This window comes from Heterodontus francisci, chromosome 7 (assembly GCF_036365525.1).
Source record: "Heterodontus francisci isolate sHetFra1 chromosome 7, sHetFra1.hap1, whole genome shotgun sequence".
In the NCBI taxonomy this organism is placed as follows: Eukaryota; Metazoa; Chordata; class Chondrichthyes; order Heterodontiformes; family Heterodontidae; genus Heterodontus; species Heterodontus francisci.
This window is the reverse complement of record NC_090377.1, coordinates 12,322,646-12,343,419: the sequence shown is the minus strand read 5'-3', so window position 1 is coordinate 12,343,419 and position 20,774 is coordinate 12,322,646. Positions and strand designations below refer to the sequence as shown.

The window sequence follows — 20,774 nt, the reverse complement described above, 5'->3', positions numbered from 1 at the left end:
CCTACAAAATACTGAAAGGGATAGACAGGGTAGATGCAGCTAAGATGTTTCCCCTGGTTGGGAAGACTAGAACCAGGGGACACAATTTCAAAATAAGGGGGAAGCCACTTCGGACAGAGATGAGGAGAAAATTCTTTACCCAACGGGTTGTGAATCTATGGAATTCTCTACCCCAGAGGGCTGTGGAAGCTCAGTCATTGCATAGGTTTGAAGCAGAGATTGACAGATTTCTAAATACAAATGACCTAAGGGGATATGAGGATAGCGTGGGAAAAAGGCATTGAAGTGGATGATCAGCCATGATCATATTGAATGGCGGGGCAGGCTCAATGGGCTGAATGGCCTACTCCTGTTCCTATGTTCCAACCGGCAGCCAATGTAGGTCAATGACCATGGGATCATGAACGGGATTTGGAGCGAGCTAGGATATGGGCGGCAGCGTTTTGGATCAGTTTAAGTTTATGGAGAGTGGAAGATGGGAGGCCGTCCAGGAGGGTGTTCGAATGGTCAAGTCTAGAGGTTACATGAGCTGAGGCAAGGGCAGAGTCTAATTGAAAGTTGGCACAGACTTAGGTGGCTGAGTGGCCTACTCCTGCTCCGAACATTCTCGTTCCTTTATTCCACAGCATGGATGATGATCAGTGGAGAGAGATGGTGGAGAACAACATTCTTGTGATGTAAGTTTTGAGCTGCGGGCTATTTGGGAGGCGTACTGACCAGTTGGTGATGGTTTTAACCTGATTCACCGGCCAGGAATCGTACGGGATCAGGTGTAATACTGGATTTACACCTGCCCGATATTACTCTCCTGAACAGAGAGTAAAATCAGGCAGGTTTGTAAAAAACCAGCGTCGCACCCGGTCCCGTCAGTTTCCCGAGGGATGAGTTAGGTTAAAATGGGATGTAATTCTCTTCTGTCTCTTGTGGCCTTGTATGAATTAGGTTTGCACAGCACAAATCTGCCCCAACTAGGCACTGATTAGCAATATTCAGAGAGAACACAGGAAGGGTGGTGAGCAGACTGAGCAATTTCACATGAAACAGTGGGGGTTACTCTTCTGAGGCACGTTTCTGAGCAGTGTAGAGGGAGCTTTACTCTGTATCTAACCCTGTTTTTTTATATAAGGTGGCCTTTATACCCCAGGCCCCTTTTATGTAGAGGGGGCCTTTATTACTCAGGCCCCGTTATATACATTTTAAATAAATAACTTCATTAAAAACAGTTAAATAAACCCAAAACACAAATTAAAATGCCATTCTCGGCATTGATGATGCACTCCAGCCCCTGCGGTGCCCACCGGTCGCAGAAGGCCTCAAGCGAACTGGTGGACACCACGTGCTCCTTCTCCAGGGACACCCAGGCGCGAACGTAACCTCAGAAGAGGGGCAGGCAATCTGTGCGGACGGACCTCCCCGACAGCCCGCAGCCTGTGCCTGTGAATTGCCACCTTGGCCAGGCCCAAGAGCAGACTGACGAGGAGATGCTCCTCCCAGCCCACGCCCCTCCACACCGGGTGCCCAAAGGTCAGCAGTGTGGGGCTAAATGCAGCCAAAACTTGAGGAGCAGCCCCTTCAAATACTCAAACAGGGGCCGCAACCTCTCACATTCCATACAAACATGGAACGTGGACTCGTCCACTCCGCAGAAATTACAGGCGGCGTGGGAGTCCATGAACCTACTTAAAAGTCTATTGCACGGGACTGCCTTGTGCAGCACCCTCCACCCCAATGTAAAGGGAAGGACACCCGCATAGAGATGGCAACACGGACCACTACAGCGTGTCCGGGCGACGGGCGAGGGCGAGGAAGTGGAGAGTGTACAGGAGCAGCCCGTACAGGAAGCCCCTCCGCGCCGTTTGGAATGGCACGGAGGGCATTTCTAAAAGGTGATTTGGGTTGTGTTGGACCGGCTCCCGAGGAGGGTTTTGGGGCCTGGGTCCGATGAGCAGTACCAGCCGAGCGGGTGTCAGCATGTCCGGGTGTGCTCCGCATTCCCGAGTCCCCTCGTCACCCGCAGTGAGGGGCGTCCCAGGGCCTTTGGCTACACTGCCCGTCGGTCTGTCCCGCGAGCCGGCCGCCCGGACAGCCAAAGCACTCTCCTCTGCCGGCAGGGGAGCACCCTGACGGGAGGCAACCATGTTCCAGACTCTGAATAGATCCTAATAAAAGACAAGCAACTCCCTCAGTGAGGCGTGGCTGATGGTCTCCGCCGGGAGCTGCGTGTCGTCTTGAAGGCAGTGGAAAAAAATACGTCGCCAGTGCACACCATCTGGGAGGACGCTCGCCGTACAGGTATCTCTGCAGGGTCCGAAGGCGGAGAGTCGCAGCCTGGGTGCGGACGCACACCAGTGACTGGCTGCCCTCCTCGATCGGGAGATTCGGGACCACGGCAGAGACCCAGTGTTTCCTCTTGCCCCAGAAGAAATTGATGACCTTCTTCTGGATCTTGGTGGCGCATGCTGGGGGCGGGGCCAAAGTGACCAACAGGTACTACAGCATCAAGGCCACCAGTTGGTTTATGACCAGCGCTCGGCCTTTGTAGGAAAGCACTCGGAGCAGTCATGTCTAGCGCCCCAGCCGAGTGGTGACTTTCGCCTCCAACTCCTACCAGTTTGCTGGCCAGGCTTCCTCAGCGGGGCTAAGGTGGACTCCCAGATAGAGGAGGTGCGTGGTGCTCCATGCAAAAGATGTCAACTCCTCCAACAGGGAGTCCACCCGTCACTGACCCACCAGGAGTCTGGAACATTTCTTCCAATTGAACCTTGCGGAGGACGCAGCAGAAAAGTCAACAGGATCTATGCATGTCATCGGTGTAAGCTTAGAGGACGACCCGCATGGGCGGCTGATGTAGAGCCAGTCCCGTCAACCTCCTGTGAAGCAGGCACAGGAATGGCTCCACGCAGATGATATACAATTGGCTGGACATGGGGCATCCCTGACGCACTGCTCTCCCAAAGTCAGGGGCCCATTAACTTTAACCAGACACTGTGCAGCGGCGTATAAAAGTCGGATCCGGGCCACAAAATGCGGCCCGAATCCAAACGCGTGCAGAGTCCCGAAAAGGTATTTGTGATCCACCCTGTCGAACGCCTTCGGCTGATTGAGGGTGAGAAAGGCAAATGACAGACCAGTCCTCTGGGAAAGATGGATCAGGTCCCGGACCAGGTGGATGTTGTCCTGGATGGACCGGCCCGGAACTGTGTAGGACTGATCGGGGTGGATCATGTGGGCCAGCATGGAGCCCAGGCGGGTAGACATAGCCCGGGCAAAGATCTTATAATCCGTGCTGAGAAGGGAGACCGGATGTCAGTTCTTAAGTAAGGGGCGATCATCCCTCTTAGGCAGCAGGACGATGACCACCCTGCGCCACAAGAGGGGTATCTCCCCGGTTCTCAGGCTTTCCCTCAGGACCCGCGCGTAATCGTCCCTCAGGACGTTCCAGAATGCCCTGAGGAACTCTACAATCAGCCCGTCCAGCCCTGGAGATTTTCCCCTCAAGAGCTGGTGGAGGGCACCGGTCAACTCCATCAACGTGACTGGAGCCTTCAATCCTTTGGCGCTCTCCAGGCTGACCTTCGGCAGGTCCTCCCATAAAACTCTGCGCGCGTCCTCGCTGGACGGATCTGGAGAGAACAATGCACTGTAATAAGTACAGACCAGGAGGCCCATTCCCGCTGGATCCGTGATGGAGGATCTGTCGTCAGCCAGCAGCTCAGCGAGCTGTTTACGGACTGCCCACCATTTTTCCAGTGAGTATAAGGGTGAGGCGTGGTCCAAATCTTCCGGGATCTGGATCTGCGACCTCATGTACACGCCTCAAGACCCTGTGAGCTGCAGGTCCCTCAGCACGCCCTTCTCTTAGTACGCCTGCCACAGGGCTGGGTCCGCAACGGCATGACTGAGGCGCGACTCCAGGTCGAGCACCTCCCTCTCTAGGCGCCCGATCTTGGCTTCCCGCCTCTTGGTCGACCCCCTTCGCGTAATTCTGACAGAAGACACGGATGTGAGTCTTGCCCACATCCCACCATAGCCTCAAGGAAGGGAAGGCCCCCTGCTTGCTTCTCCAGTCGGCCCAGAATCGACAGAACGAGTCTCGGAATCGCTCGTCCTTCAGCAGCCGGTTGTTAAAGTGCCAGTACGCGGACTCCGCCCGCGTGCGGAGCGGAATGAACTCCGCCCTCACCAGGCGGTGGTCCGAGCACGACACCAGCCGCATGGAGGCCGCCCAGACGCGGGAGGCGTAAGCCTGCGAAAATTAGAGGTGGTCGATTCGGAACCCTCCTCCTCCAGACCTCCACGTGAAGGCGCTGGAGTCGGGATGGAGATTCCGCCAGACGTCCACCAAGTTAAGGGAGCTGATCAGTCTCCACAACTTCTCCAACGACGATTAGCCGCGCTGGGGACCGGAGCGATCCCCCACCTCGAGGGTGCAGTTAAAATCCCCCCCGAGGATGATGCACTCGCCGCTATCGATGGAGCTCAAGAGAGCGGACACTTCTTCAAAGAAGCGCGCTTGCAACGCGCCGGGCCTGGGCATGTACACGTTCACAAAGTGGAGCGGCACGCTACCCAGGCGAACGGCGAGGTGCAGCAAGCGGCCCGGCACTAGCTTCTTGACCCCCAAGATCTCCGGCTGAAAAGTCGGGGCCAACAAGATAGCCACCCCACTAGAAATAGGGGTGAGGTGACTCATGTCGACCCCACCCTGCCACTCCTGGAGCCAGGTGGCTTCGTCTCCCGGAACAGTGTGGGTTTCCTGCAGAAAGCTCACCGCATATCTCCCTTCCCTGAGGACTGAGAGATTGTGAAATCTGTGGTGAGACCCCCTGCTGCCGTTGATGTTGAGGCTGGCTATGGTTATCTTCATGTCAAAGGTACTTAAAAACTGTCACCAACATCCCACAGTGAGGAGGGAGCGGAAGTGCACCTCGCCTTCCATTCCCCCAGCAACCCATTGAGGAAAGCATTATATCGGTGCCTCTCAACCAGTTTCACGCCCGCGCCCTTGCCCGCTTTCTTGAGGGCGGCATGGACGGACTGGATGATCAGCGCCAGATTCAACCAACGGCTGAGGGCCAGCTGAACTTTATTGCGGCAACCCCTGCATGCCGCGAGGAAATCCTGGAGTTCTGCAGTGGGGATGAGAGGAGACTCGGTGGGAGGCACGAGGGACTCCACCACCTCACTGGTAATGGAATCAAGATCATCCTCCGTGCCCCACACCGAATCCCCATCCTCCTCCGGGTTGTCACTGCCAGCAGCCGACACGCCCACCACACACTGTGGGGTGGACGTCCCGGCCGCGCAAGCTGGTCCCGCCTCCGTCACGATCCCACCCCCAGGATCGATGGTGGAGGAGTCCCCTCTGGGTTCTAGAATGGACCTGGAGCATATGGGCGCCAGTGGCTCAGGACCCCCCTCCACCTCTGTCCCCAGGCCAATGCGCGGTCCAGGGGAGATGGAAGTTCCCGAGTCCGGAAATACAGCCGGAGCCGAGACCGGAGGTGGAGAGAGGAGGCTATCTCCCGCTCCACCAGCGCCCACAGACCCAGCAGATGGGGCAAAATTTTCAATTCTAACCGGGTTGGGTGTCTACTGGCTGGTGGTGGATTTTGGCTGGGTGGGCTGATCCTTTGGGGCCTCGCCCTCCCCTCCACTCAGGGCACCCGACCCAGTGGCAGACTGGGAGGCTTCTCCAGGAGCATCCTCAGGCTCCCCCACCACAAGCAGGGCTCCACTGGCTCCCCCCGGAGGGGCCACACATACAGGGGTAACCCCCTCCCCTCCATACTGCAGGGTAGGGAGCTCCGAGTTGAAGGAAGGCACAGGGAAAAAATAAACACCGAGAGGCACGTACGCTGGACACCATGACACAACTCCACTTCCCCTCCCCGCCGGAGGCCGTGAAAACCACAGCCTCCGGAACCGTCTGTAGGATGTGTGAGGGGAGTGGGAGGAGGTGCAGTGGCGCCACCCTGGGCTGCCGAGGCGGAGATGAGGCCGGGAGGTTGGGGCAGTTCTTACGAACATGCCCCACCCCCTTGCAGACATGGCACCGTGCCCCATCCGAGGTCCAGAATACGCAGTAGGCTGTCCCCTGGAACGCTACATTAAATTGGTCCTCCAAGACCTCCTCCTGCGCCAGCTGCATAAATAGCTGGCGGCAGAAGGAGTAGACAGGTCTGAGGCTGTGCTCCCAAAGACCGAGCGGGATTGGGGTGATCCCTGACCTTACCTTCCCCAGATGATGCAGGTGGGGGAGGAGCAGTTCACTGGGAATGAAGGGTGGGACATTTGATAACATTATCTGCCACGCAGTGGCTCCCAGAGGGTCCACCAGCAAGAATGTCTCCCCCACAGTAAGCCCTTTATTCAGGGCCAGGGACACGGCCCACTCAGTCTTCAGGAAGAACACAGCCTTCCCGTACATTTTTGAGGCTGCCACAATGGCTGAGGGGCCGACAACCTCGGCCATTACCTTTACACAGGCCTCTATAGACATATTGGGGTGGGGATAGCTCTTTACCCCATGGCTCAATGTAATTAATTTAAAAGGTGACGGGGTCACACAGGCGGCCACAGAGGCTACAGCTGCATAGGTATGAGAGGGCCCCGCCACCGGTGATGATGGGCTTGCCATGGGTTCAAGAGCCAAACCCACTCCCAAATTGCAGGCAAACAAAAAAAAAAATGTTTCCAAGAAAAGGCAGCTAGTAGGTTTGGGGAGAAGCTGAGGGTACAGGAAAGGGGAAAGACAGGCTGCAAGCGATGACTTTGCTTTTTTCCCTTAAAGGGTAGTACTCTGAGCACTCTAACCACTCCTGGTCTTCTGGTTGTGGTTGTGGGAGGGATCTTCACCTGGGTCAGCCGAAAGCTGCCCAGGCACTAGCTAGATCCTTCAGTCTCTGTAGCCAGGGAGTTTCAGCTGACCCAGGCTGGGCAATTCGGGTGGGGAGGGAGCTTCCTTGTGTAGTCAAATGCAATCGCACAGCTCCCTGCAGAATTGTACAGCCCCCACCCCTTGTTGTTCCGGCCTCTAGCACCTCCCACAACAGTCCAAATGAAACAAAAGTCTGGTGCTCGACACCCACCTCGAAATACAGACTGATTCCAAAGTCTGTTCCTCCTCTGTAGCAAAACTTGTTCAAAAGTTTCTGCAGTTCTCTCCTCAGCTCTCCCTCTCCAGCAACTGACTGCAGCACTGTCAGCTGCACCTCGTTGAGGCACTCCGGATTCCCAATCAGAGAGCAGCCAACCCCATTTTTTTTTTTTGTTTTTTTTTGGGGGGAGCTTTACTCTGTATCTAACCCCGTTTTTTTTTTGTGGTGACCTTTATACCCCAGGCCCCTTATATATATTTTTTATGTCGAGGGGGCCTTTATTCCTCAGGCCCCCATTATATATATTTTATATGTCGAGGGGGCCTTTATTCCTCAGGCCCCCTTTATATACACACTTATATTTTTTAAATAACTTTATTAAAACCAGATAAATAAAAAAAAAAACTCAAATTAAAATGCCATTCTCGGCGTTGACAATGCACTCCAGTCCCTGCGGTGCCCACCGGTCGCGGAAGGCCTCAAGCGTACCGGCGGACACCGCATGCTCCTTTTCCAGGGACACCCGGGCGCGAACGTAACCGCGGAAGAGGGGCAGGCAATCGGGGAGGACGGACCCCCCGACGGCCCGCAACCTGGACCTGTGAATTGCCACCTTGGCCAGGCCCAGGAGCAGACCGACGAGGAGATCCTCCTCCCGGCCCAAGCCCCTCCGCACCGGGTGCCCAAAGATCAGGAGCGTGGGACTGAAGTGCAGCCAGAATTTGACGAGCAGCCCCTTCAGATACTCAAATAGGGGCTGCAACCTCGCACACTCCGTATAAATGTGGAACACGGACTCGTCCAGGCCGCAGAAAGTACAGGTGGCCTGGGAGTCCGTGAACCTACTTAAAAGCCTATTGCACGGGACTGCTCTGTGCAGCACCCTCCACCCCAGGTCCCCAATGTAAAGGGGGAAGACTCCCGCGTAGAGAGACCTCCATCGGGGTTTCCCCTCGCCGCCAGATGGCAACGCGGACCGCCAGGGCGTGTCCGGCCGGCTGACGAGGGCGAGGAAGTGGAGAGTGTGCAGGAGCAGCCCGTACAGGAAACCCCTCCGCGCCGATTGGAATGGCACGGAGGGCATTTCCGAGAGGCGGCTCGGGTTGTGCGGGACCGGCTCCCGAGGAGGGTTTCGGGGCCTGGGTCCGATGAGCAGTTCCGGCCGAGCGGGGGTCAGCTCCGCCGAGATCGCTCCGCACTCCCGAGCCCCCTCGCCACCTGCAGTGAGGGACGTCCCGGGGGTTTCGGCTACTCCTCCGCCCGCCGGACCGTCCCCGGAGTCGGCCGCCCGGACAGCCGAGGCGCTCTCCTCCGCCGGCGGGGGAGCGCCCTGACTGGAGGCGACCATGTTCCACACTCGGAAAAGATCCCGGTAAAAGACAGGCAACTCCCTCAGAGAGGCGCGGCTAACGGACTCCACCGGGAGCTGCGTGTCGTCTTGAAGGCAGTGACACTGGCGGAAAAAATACGTCGCCAGCGCACACCATCTGGGAGGACGCTCGACGTACAGGTATCTCTGCAGGGTCCGAAGGCGGAGAGTCGCAGCCTGGGTGCGGACGCACACCAGCGACTGACCGCCCTCCTCGATCGGGAGACTCAGGACCGCGGCAGAGACCCAGTGTTTCCTCTTGCCCCAGAAGAAATCGACGAGTTTCTTCTGGATCTTGGTGGCAAATACAGGGGGCGGGGCCAAAGTGACCAACCTGTACCACAGCATGGAGGCCACCAGTTGGTTTATGACCAACGCTCGGCCCCTGTAGGAAAGCACTCTGAGCAGTCCTGTCCAGCGCCCCAGCCGAGCGGTGACTTTCGCCTCCAACTCCTGCCAGTTTGCCGGCCAGGCTTCCTCAGCGGGGCTAAGGTGGACTCCCAGATAGAGGAGGTGCGTGGTGCTCCACGCAAAAGGTGTCATCTCCTCCGGCAGGGAGTCCACCCGCCACTGACCAACCAGGAGTCCGGAACATTTCTCCCAATTGATCCTCGCGGAGGACGCGGCAGAAAAGGTCTGCTGACAGTCGCGCATCCTCCGCAAGTCAACGGGATCTGTGATTGCGAGGAGCACGTCGTCGGCGTAAGCCGAGAGGACGACCCGCATGGCCGGCTCGCGCAGAGCCAATCCCGTCAACCTCCTGTGAAGCAGGCACAGGAAGGGCTCCACGCAGATGGTATACAATTGGCCGGACATGGGGCACCCCTGACGCACTCCTCTCCCAAAGCGAAGGGGCGCCGTCAAGGACCCGTTAACTTTGACTAGACACTCTGCGGCGGCGTATAAAAGTCCGAAAGCACGCAGAGTCTCGAAAAGGTAATCGTGATCCACCCTGTTGAACGCCTTCTCCTGATCGAGGGAGAGAAAGGCGACCGACTGACCAGTCCTCTGGGAAAGATGGATCAGGTCCCGGACCAGGTGGATGTTGTCCTGGACGGACCGGCCCGGGACCGTGTAGGACTGGTCGGGGTGGATCATGTGGGCCAGCACGGAGCCCAGGCGGGTAGACATAGCCCGGGCAAAGATCTTTTTATCCGTGCTGAGGAGGGAGACCGGACGCCAGTTTTTAAGCAGGCGGAGATCGCCCCTCTTCGGCAGCAGGACGATGACCGCCCTGCGCCACGAGAGGGGCATCTCCCCGGTCGGCAGGCTTTCCCCCAGGACCCGCGCGTAATCGTCCCCCAGGACGTCCCAGAACGCCCTGAGGAACTCCACGGTCAACCCATCCAGCCCTGGGGATTTGCCCCTCGAGAGCTGGTGGAGGGCGCCAGTCAGCGCCGCCAACGTGAGCGGAGCCTCCAATCATTCGGCGCCCTCCGGGCTGACCTGCGGCAGGTCTTCCCACAAAACTCTGCGCGCATCCTCGCTGGACGGATCCGGAGAGAACAACGCACTGTAATAAGTCCGGACCAGGAGGCCCATTCCCTCCGGATCCGTGATGGAGGATCCGTGGTCGGCCAGCAGCTCAATGAGCTGCTTACGGACCCCCCGCCATTTTTCCAGCGAGTAGAAGAAGGGAGAGGCGCGGTCCAAATCTTCCAGGATCTGGATCCGCGACCTCACGTACGCGCCTCGGGACACTATGAGCTGCAGGTCCTTCAGCGCGCCCTTCTTCTCTTTGTACGCCTGCCACAGAGCCGGGTCCACGACGGCATGACCGAGGCGGGACTCCAAGTCGAGCACCTCCCTCTCAAGGCGCCCGATCTCGGCTTCCCGCCTCTTGGTCGACCCCTTCGCGTACTCCTGACAGAAGACACGGATGTGAGTTTTGCCCACATCCCACCATAGCCTCAAGGAGGGGAAGCCCCCCTGCTTCCTTCTCCAGTCGGCCCAGAATCGACAGAACGAGTCCCGAAATCGCACGTCCTCCAGCAGCCGGTTGTTAAAGTGCCAGTACGCGGACCCCGCCCGCGTGCGGAGCAGAGTAAACTCCGCCCACACCAGGTGGTGGTCCGAGCACGGCACCAGCCGCATGGAGGCCGCCGAAACGCGGGAGACGTACGCCTGCGAAATGTAGAGGCGGTCGATTCGCGACCCCCCTCCTCCAGACCTCCACGTGAAGGCGCTGGAGTCGGGATGGAGATTCCGCCAGACGTCCACCAAGTTAAGGGAGCTGATCAGTCCCCTCAACTTCTCCACCGACGCTTGGCCGCGCTGGGGACCGGAGCGATCCCCCACCTCGAGGGTGCAGTTAAAATCCCCCCCGAGGATGATGCACTCGCCGCTATCGATGGAGCTCAAGAGAGCGGACACTTCTTCAAAGAAGCGCGCTTGCAATGCGCCGGGCCTGGGCGCGTACACGTTCACAAAGTGGAGCGGCACGCTACCCAGGCGAACGGCGAGGTGGAGCAAGCGGCCCGGCACTAGCTCCTTGACCCCCAAGATCTCCGGCTGAAAAGTCGGGGCCAACAAGATAGCCACCCCACTAGAAATAGGGGTGAGGTGACTCATGTAGACCCCACCCTGCCACTCCAGGAGCCAGGTGGCTTCGTCTCCCGGAACGGTGTGGGTTTCCTGCAGAAAGCTCACCGCGTATCTCCCTTCCCTGAGGACTGAGAGATTGTGAAATCTGCGGTGAGCCCCTCTGCTGCCGTTGATGTTGAGGCTGGCTATGGTTATCTTCATGTCAAAGGTAATTAAAACCCGTCACAAACACCTCACTGTGAGGAGGGAGTGGAAGTGCACCTGGCCCTCCACTCCCCCAGCAACCCATTGAGGAACACATTAAAACGGCGCCTCTCAACCAATTTCACGTCCGCGCGCTTGCCCGCTATCTTAAGGGCGGCACGGACGGACTGTATGATCAGCGCCAGATTCGACCAACGGTCGAGGGCCAGCTGAACTTTATTGCGGCAACCTCTGCAAGCCGCGAGGAAATCCCGGAGTTCCGCCGTGGGGATGAGAGGAGATTCGGTGGGAGGCACGAGGGACTCCACCACCTCACTGGCGATGGAATCAAGATCATCCTCCGTGCCCCGCACCGAATCCCCATCCTCCTCTGGGTCGTCACCGCCAGCGGCCGACACATCCACCACACACTGTGGGGCGGACGTCCCGGCCGCGCCAGCTGGTCCCGCCTCCGTCACGATCCCACCCCCAGGATCGATGGCGGAGGAGTCCACTCTGGGTTCTATTGTGAAACTGGAGCCTGTAGGCACCAGCGGTTCAGGACCCCCCTCCACCTCCGTCCCCAGGGCAATGAGTGGTCCAGGGGAGACAGAAGTTCCCGACTCCGGGAAACCAGCCGGAGCCGAGACTGGAGGCGGAGGGAGGAGGCTATCTCCCGCTCCGCCAGCACCCACAGGCCCAGCAGATGGGGCAGCATTCTCAGTTATAACTGGGTCGGGTGTCTCCTGGTTGGTGGTGGACTCCGGCTGGGAGGCCCGACCCTCTGGGGCCTCGCCCTCCCCTTCATTCAGGACACCCGACCCAGTAGCAGTGGCAGAATGGGTGGCTTCCCCAGGCTCCCCCACCACAAGCAGGGCCCCACTTACTCCTTCAGGAGGGGCCTCATGTACCGGGGCCATCCCCTCCCCTCCATCCTGAGGAATAGGGAGCACCTGCCCGGACTTTGTAGCCTTGGTGGTGGCGGTAGGGGGTACCTGAGGACCAGAAACAGGAGGCAGCTCCCCTCCAACAGATGGGCCCTGCACCTCAGGGCCCTGTGTTATTTCTGTGGAGGGGTGCCTTCTCCTCTTTTTCGCACTTGGGCGCGGAGACTCAGAGACCTCCATGTCATCAGAGGCCTCCGCCTCCGCACCCTTTTTTCCCTTTTTAGTCACCCTGGGCCTGAGCCCAGCCCTGGGACAGGTGGATTCCATGGGAATGGGCTTTGGGCTGAGCTCAGGCTCGGGTTGAGTCAAAGTGTCCAGGGGACACGCCTCATGATGTTTCTTTTTTCCCCGCGTCTTCCTTCCGCTCGGACGCTCCCCTCCCCGCCGGAGGCTGTGAAAACCACAGCCTCCGGAACCGACTGAGCGGTGTTTATTGGATGTGTTGGAGGAGTGGGAGGAGGTGCTGTGGAACCACTCTGGGCCGCCGAGGTGGAGCTGGCGGCCGGGAGGTTGGGGCAATTCTTACGAACATGCCCCACCCCCTTGCAGACGTGGCACCGCGCTCCATCCGAGGTCCAGAAGACGCGGTAGGCCGTCCCCTGAAACTCTATACCGAAGTGGCCCTCCAAGACCTCCTCCCGTGCCAGCTGCATGAATAGCTGGCGGCGGAAGGAGTAGACATGTCGGAGGCTGTGCTCCCGAAGACCGAGCGGGACTGGGGTGATCCCTGACCTCACCTCCCCCAGATGGTGTAGGTGGGGGAGGAGGAGCTCATCAGGAATGAAGGGTGGGACGTTCGACAAGGTTACCCGATGTGCAGTGGCCCCCCAGAGGGTCCACTGGCAGGAAAATCCCACCCACTGTGAGCCCCGTACTTAGGGCGAGGACACAGCCCGCTCGGTCTTCAGGAAGAACACAGCCTTCCCATACATCTTTGAGGCTGCAACAATGGCCGAGGGGCCGACAACCACGGCCATTGCCTTAACACAAGCCTCAATAGTCATATTAGGATGGGTGTAACTCTTCACCCCATGCTTTGATGTTAAGATTTTAAATGGTGACGGGGCCACAGGAGCAGCTGTCGCAGCTGCTGCAGCATAGGAGGGCCCTGCCACTGGAGAGGACTGAGAAGTCATGGGGTGGAAGAGTTACAAGCACTTTGTTGAGAGCAAAAAAAAAGAAAAGAGCAAATGCAATAAATCAAAAATGTAACACTTAAAGGATGTAGCACAGGGGAAGGGGCTGAGGGAGAGGAAGGCCAAGAGGAATCAGTCTTTGTTAGTATTGCACAAGTCTTGTAGCTGGTCTTCCAGTTGGGAGGGTGGGGTGATGTCTTCACCTGGGTCAGCTGTAAGCTGCCCAGGCACACGCCTCCTTTGATGTTCAGATAATAAGTCTCTTCACCTGGGCAGCTCCAGCTGTCCCAGGCTTAGTAGTTGGGGTGGGGAGGGAGCTCCCTATCCAAAGATGTTAAACACAGGAGCTCCCTATTGAACAATACAGCCCCACCCAAGGTCTTCAGGTCTCTTCTTTCCCCACCCCCAACAATCAATGAAAAAGACTTTCAGTACAAAACAAACTCACAAAAGAGCTTCCAGTTCTCTGCCTTCCTTCCTTTGTTGAAAATGTGGAAAAACCCTTCTTTCAGTCTCAGTCTCTCCCTCTTGCAGCAGTCACACAGCCTGCAGCCTCCAACCTGTGCACACAGCAACAGTCAGCTGCACCTCGTTGATGCACTCAGGCTCCCAAATCAGAGAGCAGCCAATCCCATGCTGGACCTGTCCTGGGAGTGTTTGATGGGGACAGTGTCGAGGGAGCTTTACTCGGAAATCAAGAACAATGGGATATAATGTTAAAATTGGAGCTCACTATTCAGGAACAAATTCAGGAAGTATTTTTCAGAAAAAGGGTAGTGGAATCCTCGAACTCTCTCCCTGGAAAAAACTATGAATGCTGGGGGACAATTGGAGTTTTCCAGATTGAAATAGATCGTTGTTGTGCACAAGGATCAAAGGGTAGTGGATAAGCAGACATTTCCTCCAATTAAGTATTAGGAAGACAAAAGCCGTTGTTTTCAGTACTCCTACAAAGTCCGTTCCTTAAGCCATCGACTCCATCTCTCCCACATTGCTTTTAAAGGCTGAACCAAAGTGCTTGCAACTTTGGTGTCATATTTGGTCCAAACATGAGCTTCCGACTACACATCTGTGCCATCACGAACACCATCCGTTCCCATCTCTAACATCACCCGACTCTGTCCCTGCCTCAGCTCCTGTTTCTGAAATGCTGCGTCAAAAATCTGGAACTCCCTCCCTAACAGCACTGTGGTTGTACCTACACAACATAGACTGCAGGGGTTCAAGAAGGCAGCTCACCACCACCTTCTCAAGGGTAATTACTGACAGAAAATAAATGCTGTCTTTGTCAGCAACTCCCATGTCCCTTGAGCAAGTTTAAAAAAGACAATCTCCTGGATGGCCTCACACCTTCTACCTGATGTAAATTTGAGGTCGTCCAAAACTCTGATGCCTCTGTCTGAAATCTCATTCACCCGTTACCTCATGTTCACTGTCCTGCATTGGCTTCTGGTTAAGCAATGCCTCGATTTTAAACTTCTCATCCTTGTTTTCAAATCTGTGCATGGCCTCAGTGGCAGCTGCAGCTCAGTGGTTAGTGCTTTCCCCTCTGAGTCATAAGGTTCTGGGTTCAAATCCCACTCCAGGTCTTGTGCACAAAAATCAAGGCTGGCATTCCACGACAGTATTGGAGGAGCGCTGCACTGTCGGAGGTGCCGTCTTTCAGACGAGACGTTAAGCGGAGGCCCCATCTGCTCGCTTGGTTGGATGTAAAAAGATCCCATGGTGCTATTTTGAAGAGCAGGGGAGTTATCCCTGGTATCTTGGCCAATATTTACAGGGGGTAGGCAGGAAACTGGAGTTGAGTCCACAAACAGATCAGCCATGATCTTACAGAATGGTGAAGCAAGCTCGAGGGGCTGAATAGCCTACTCCTGCTCCTAGTTCATATGATTGCCTCACTCCTCCCTGCATCCCCATAACCCTCCGAGACCTCCGCGCTCCTCCAATTCTGGCCTTTTGCAGGTGCTCAATTTCAGTTGCTCCACCATTTGCAGCCGTGCCCGAATCTCTGGTATTCCAACCCTAAACCTCTCTGTCTGTCTCTCTCTCTCCTCCTTTAAGACGCTCCTTAAAACCTATCTCTTTGGCCAAGTTTTTGGTCATCCGCCCTAATATCTCCTCATATGGCTCAGTGTCAAAGATGTGCTTTATAACTCTCCTCTGAAGTATCTTGGATGTTTTATCGTGTTAAAGGCACAATACAAATATAAATTGTTGTCGTTGATAGAATTAAGGCGCAGATCAGCTGTGATCTAATCAAATGGCAGAACAATCTCGAGGGGCTGAATGGTCTCCTCCTGTTCGTCACATTCCTACCCACTTTATTCCTTAGCATGGAGGATGCTTAGTGGGGAGATATGGCTTTGAGCCAGTGTCTTCGCGTCTGAGATAAATTAGCCTCCCTTAGTCATGTGTGTGTTTGTTTATGTCTGCGGGGAAGTTTTCTGCCTGTGCTTGACTCTACTCCTGGGTGGTCCCCTTAAGAACCTCGTGCTGGATCAAATCAAACAGGACTGTGATCTTTTTTGTTATGGTATTTACCCACCCCACTACATCAACTGATAAGCCAAATCATGGTAGCATATTTTTTAAAATACATACCGTTTGCATGTCGCACTTTCAAACCATCGCTTCTCTTGCTTTCTCTGTCATTTTCTCTCTCTTTACCAGACGCAGACTTCCAGGCTTATTCAGGCTGACTAGCTGCAGTTCTTTTCCAGCAGGTAATGCTTACGTTTTTAAAAAATCATCACTTTATTTCATCTTTTGTTTGCTGTGCCAGTCACATGACTGATTCCTGCATTGCACTGCTGCTTGTTTGTAATCATGACACTTGTCTCTTTGTTTCTTGTTTAATCTTATTTTGTCATTCGGTTTTCTGCTGCAATCTTCGCGTCCGATTCCTAGGATTGGAAAGTATGGAAAGCGACCTTTTGGGATCGTGTGCTATCTTTGGCTGTGTGACCAATATCGTTAACGCTTTTATTCATATGTTGCTTTTCGTCTATGTTTCATACAGGAGCACTTTTACTTGGAATGTGTAGCAAAGGTCACTGGGTATATGGAAATGACTTAACATTTTAAAACAAAATACACCATGTGTGCAATGTTTGTTATATGCTGTTGAATGAAGTGTTCTGTTTTGAATTTTTGACGATGCTGCTTTGAAGAAGGGGAGGAGAGGGTTTACTGTTGCTTCTGTCCATTGTCAGGGATCATGTACAACCTCCCCCTTTCAAAAAGAAAAGTCCCTGTATGATTTGATGTGTACATCATAAATTGATTCATTGTAAATATATTGTTGGAATTCGTATCCTGACCATCTTATACAATATTTGTGTGATACAACAACTTTCATTTATATAGCATCTTTTAATGTAATAAAACAAGTTCCAAGTTATTTCACAGGAGCGTTATAAAACAAAATTTGACACCGAGCCACATAAGGGGGTATTAGGACAGATGACCAAAAGTTTGGCTTTGAGGAGTGTTTCAAGGAGGAGAGAGAGATGGAGAGGTTTAGGGAGGGAATTCCAGAGCTTAGGGCCCAGGCAGTTGAAAGCATGGCCATCAATGCTGCAGCTATTAAAATTGGGGATGTGCAAAAGGCTGGAATTGGAGGAGTGCAGAGATCTCAGAGGGTTGTAGGATTGGAGGAGGTTACAGGAATAGGGAGCTTACTTGGACAAGCTTGGAGAAGCACCCCCATTTGGGATTGGCTGCTCTATAGCCTCTGGAGGTTTTAGTCAGTTCCTAATTTTTTCACCTTCTGGTTTACACTTGATCCAAATAATCTGCAAATTAGTCCCGTTCCTCTTCAGTACTGTTGGAAGAGCATTATTCTTTTTTCACTTTCTGTGACCTTAAACACTCAATACACTGACAGGGTGTGATACAACCCAGTCAGACTACTGTTGGTTTAACCCCAGAAATTGTCCTCAGCATCTCTGGGCTGGGGATTGGTGGGATTTGGGGATAAAACCAATCAGGGATCTTTGCTTCCGGGGGAATATCTCCCTTGACCTCACTGATGGAAGGTTGTGTGAGGATTAGGTTTATGCGAAGGCTGGGGTGTGCATGGTGAGAGTGCTGCCCAGCAGCTGCCATTTTCACTGGCTTGGTTCATGTATGTAGAATGGGCACTTGGCCAAGTTTCTGGAGAGTAACTATTTATAGAACAAGAGGGAAGGTAGTTGAAGAGGAAGGGGAAGGGGCAAGAGAATAGATCTTCTGCTGTGCCTTCTTCGCCCACCTGTGTTTGTAATAAATGTGGCTCAACAGTCAAGGCCTTGGAGAGGGTGCGGAGGAGATTTACTAGAATGGTACCAGGGATGAGGGACTTCAGTTAATGTGGAGAGACTGGAGAAGCTGGGATTGTTCTCCTTAGAGCAGAGAAAGTTAAGGGGAGATTTAGTAGAAGTGTTCAAAATAATGAGGGGTTTTGATAGAGTAGATAGTGCGAAACTGTTTCCGTTGTCAGACGGGTCAGTAAGCCGAGAACACCGGTAATCAGCAAAGGAACCAGGGCCGAGATGAGAAGAGATTTTTTTGATGCAACGAGTTGTTACGATCTGGAATACGCTGCCAAAAAATGGTGGTGGAAACATATTCAATAATAACTTTCAAAAGGCAGTAGGAAAAGGAGAAATTTACAGGGCTATGGAGAAAGAGGTGAGGGTGTGGGGAAAGGTGGTGAGACTAATTGAATAGCTTCCCTCAAAGAATAATGTGCCAATTGGCCTGCATCTATGTTGTGCGATTCTATGACAAGAGAAAAAAAACACCCCAAATGGAATTTGTGGCTGAAATTTCCTCCAAGTCGCTCTTTGCAGGCTAGCGGAGTTCCTGCTGCACTCAGTGATGTTACATCAACGGAACGGAAGCTGTGCTGAGGAAATTTCCCACGGTCGATATTTCTCTAACGGAGTGGGAATAAATTGCCATTGGAATTCTCTGGGATTGTATACAATAGAACAAAGACTGTATCGAACTTTGGAGAATGTTTTTGAATAAACTACAGGTGGATGATCTTGTGGTGTTCTGAACTCAACGACCTTGTACTGATTTCTCTCCTTGCCTCTGGAGCACTGTCTACTTTCCAAAAGGACCAATAATATTTATTGACTTTTATATAGCTCTCTGCTGGCGACCTGTGACAAATGGTTTGAGGAAAGGGGATCATCAGATGGATTTGGACCTTTTCCAGCAGACCAGCATCGTTACTAACTTAAATGGTCCAATTTTAAACAGGGTGCATGAGCAGACACATCTGGGGTGTTCAAACACCAATCTTGGAAGGATAAGTTATGAAGGCTGTTTTCTAAAAAAAAAAAAGCTTATGCAATTTTATGATTTATAAATAGAGGCATAGAGTACAGAAGAATGGGCGTTATGGTAAACCCTGATAAAAACACTGGTCAGATCTCAGCTGGAATATTGGGGGGTATTTTATGATCTCCCCCGCGGTGAGTTTGGAGGCGGGGACGGCATTTAATCGGGCGGGATGGTGGTGAGTGCCACCTTCCTGCCTTCACCCCAATTAAGTCCCTGGTGGGAAGGACCATGGATGGCCTTGTTGCCCCTCTGCCAATTGAGGCCCTTAAGTGGGCAAGTAATGCTCAATTAGGGGGTCTCATTGCACCTCTGCCGGTATTAGCCCAGCGGCGGGCAGGCCTATAGCCACACGGGAGCACGACTAGCAGGTTGCTTGCTGGCTTCTGGGGAGGTAGGGAGGAGGGGTCTGGGGAGGGGGAGGGGTGGGGTTGTGGAGGGGGAGGGGTGGGGGTCAGAGGGGATGTGGAGGGGGAGGGTCGGGGGTTGTGGAGGGGGAGGGGTGGGGGTTGGTGGGGTTGTGGAGGGGGAGGGGTGGGGGCCACTGAGAATACTACACCCGAGGAGTGCACTGTTTTTCTCTGGTTCCATTTCTCCACAGGTCATAACATATTTAAAATGTTTTATCCAGTTATCAATACAGCCAAGTATATACTTTATTCAAGAATAAAAATCTGCCAACCAGGTTTCTTTAATAAACAAATTATTAATTTATTATAAAATAGGACTCAGTTAATAAAGATGCAAAGCTTATTAGCACACAGGTTGAAATATGAAAGTATAAATATATTCCTTTCTAAATAACCCCAACACATACACAAACACCAGTTAAAGGAAAAATAAGCTTTCTCTGCAGAAATCAATGTTACAAAAATATACTTTGGCCACCAAGTCCTTGTTAATTCTTGAAGAAAAGCATAAAGTATGGAATGTTCCAGTTGGCCTGCTGTCCGGTTACATGTAGACAGGTGCCACTAGACGCATGCGGTTGTCACTGGGATATTTTCAGAAGCAGTTCATTCAGGAGATGTCAAGAGAAAGTTTTGCAGGAGCTTCTCGGGAGAGAATGCTCCATCAGTTTCTCCAGTTCTCGCACCGGATTCGCAGGGTTTCTCAGAGGTGGAACAGGATGAGCTGGTAGCCTCTCTCTTTTAGCCGGCTTACATCCCAACTGAGCTCCAAACAATATCCAAAAACGAAACCAACTCTTGACCACCACAAATCTAGACATGTCACTTCTCTGTAAACAACTCCAATAGCAAGGCTCCTGCTGTTGACTTAGCTTAAGACATGTGACTTCCAGTGAGTGTTTTTAAAGAAAGTCCAGTGTCTTTCCAATGACTCCTTTAAAAGAAAGTCCAGCATCTCCTCAAATATTTCCACAATCTTTTGAACATGAGTCCTCAAAAAGTATTAAAAATGGAAGCACCTTCATAACAAGAGCCACACCCCTGCCGCTGACACCCCACCCCCACAACCCCTTCCCTGCGAAACCCCTCCTGCCATGACTCACCTGTTGGTTGGATGCTGTGACGATCCTGGGCCTCCGGTGGGTGCATTACAGGCAGTAGCCATCACCTCTGTGCTGGCGCAGCTTTCAGCAGGCAGGACTTCCATCCCCGGGATCCTTAATCCTAGGGAAAGCCCACTGTTCTCCACTTAGGTGCCTAATTAGAACATAATGTGGCAGGCCTTCCCGGAAAGAGGCAATGAGGGCTCTCACCAGCTCTTCAGCCAGTAGCCGAGAGCTCTGTTGACTGCATAAATCCACCCCATTGTGTCCAACAGACACAATTTGTTGCTCTATGGAGAAAAGAACAGGGGAGTGGGACTAATTGGATAGCTCTTTCAAAGAGCCAGTACAGGCATGATGGGCTGAATAGCTTGTCCTGGATTCTCCTAACTTACTGATCTTCCTGTAGGGGCCATCATTCTTTCCCAGGGCATCCAAACGGTGGGATTTGCCGCTTGCTGGTCTTCCCCACCCCACTTACTAGCTGTTAAAACCCAGTCCTGCCATTGAGTAATTGGATTATCTCATCTACTCTCTTCATCAGAACAATAAGGAAAGTTAAAGATGTAAAAACAAATCCATTTGATCGTCAAAGCTCATCTCGCTGGTATTTCAACTCACCCATCCACACTGGCATCAAACTGTGAT

General features: G+C 53.7%; 1 protein-coding gene across 3 annotated transcripts in view; it reads left to right on the top strand.

Annotated features, from left to right (window-relative positions):
• The window catches only part of dnajb2 (DnaJ heat shock protein family (Hsp40) member B2), a 72,884-nt gene extending 54,570 nt beyond the window's left edge, over positions 1–18,314 (top strand). The window contains exons 10-11 of one of the 3 annotated variants that reach the window (XM_068034802.1): positions 15,953–16,005; positions 16,190–18,314. In XM_068034802.1, the coding sequence (XP_067890903.1) occupies positions 15,953–15,981 (29 nt within the window). In that variant the 3' untranslated portion in view covers positions 15,982–16,005; positions 16,190–18,314. Of the gene's footprint in view, positions 1–626; positions 8,009–15,952 lie in introns of those variants that run through there. The other 2 variants (XM_068034801.1, XM_068034800.1) reach the window with 2 other exon arrangements.
• The last annotated feature ends 2,460 nt before the right edge of the window (positions 18,315–20,774 follow it).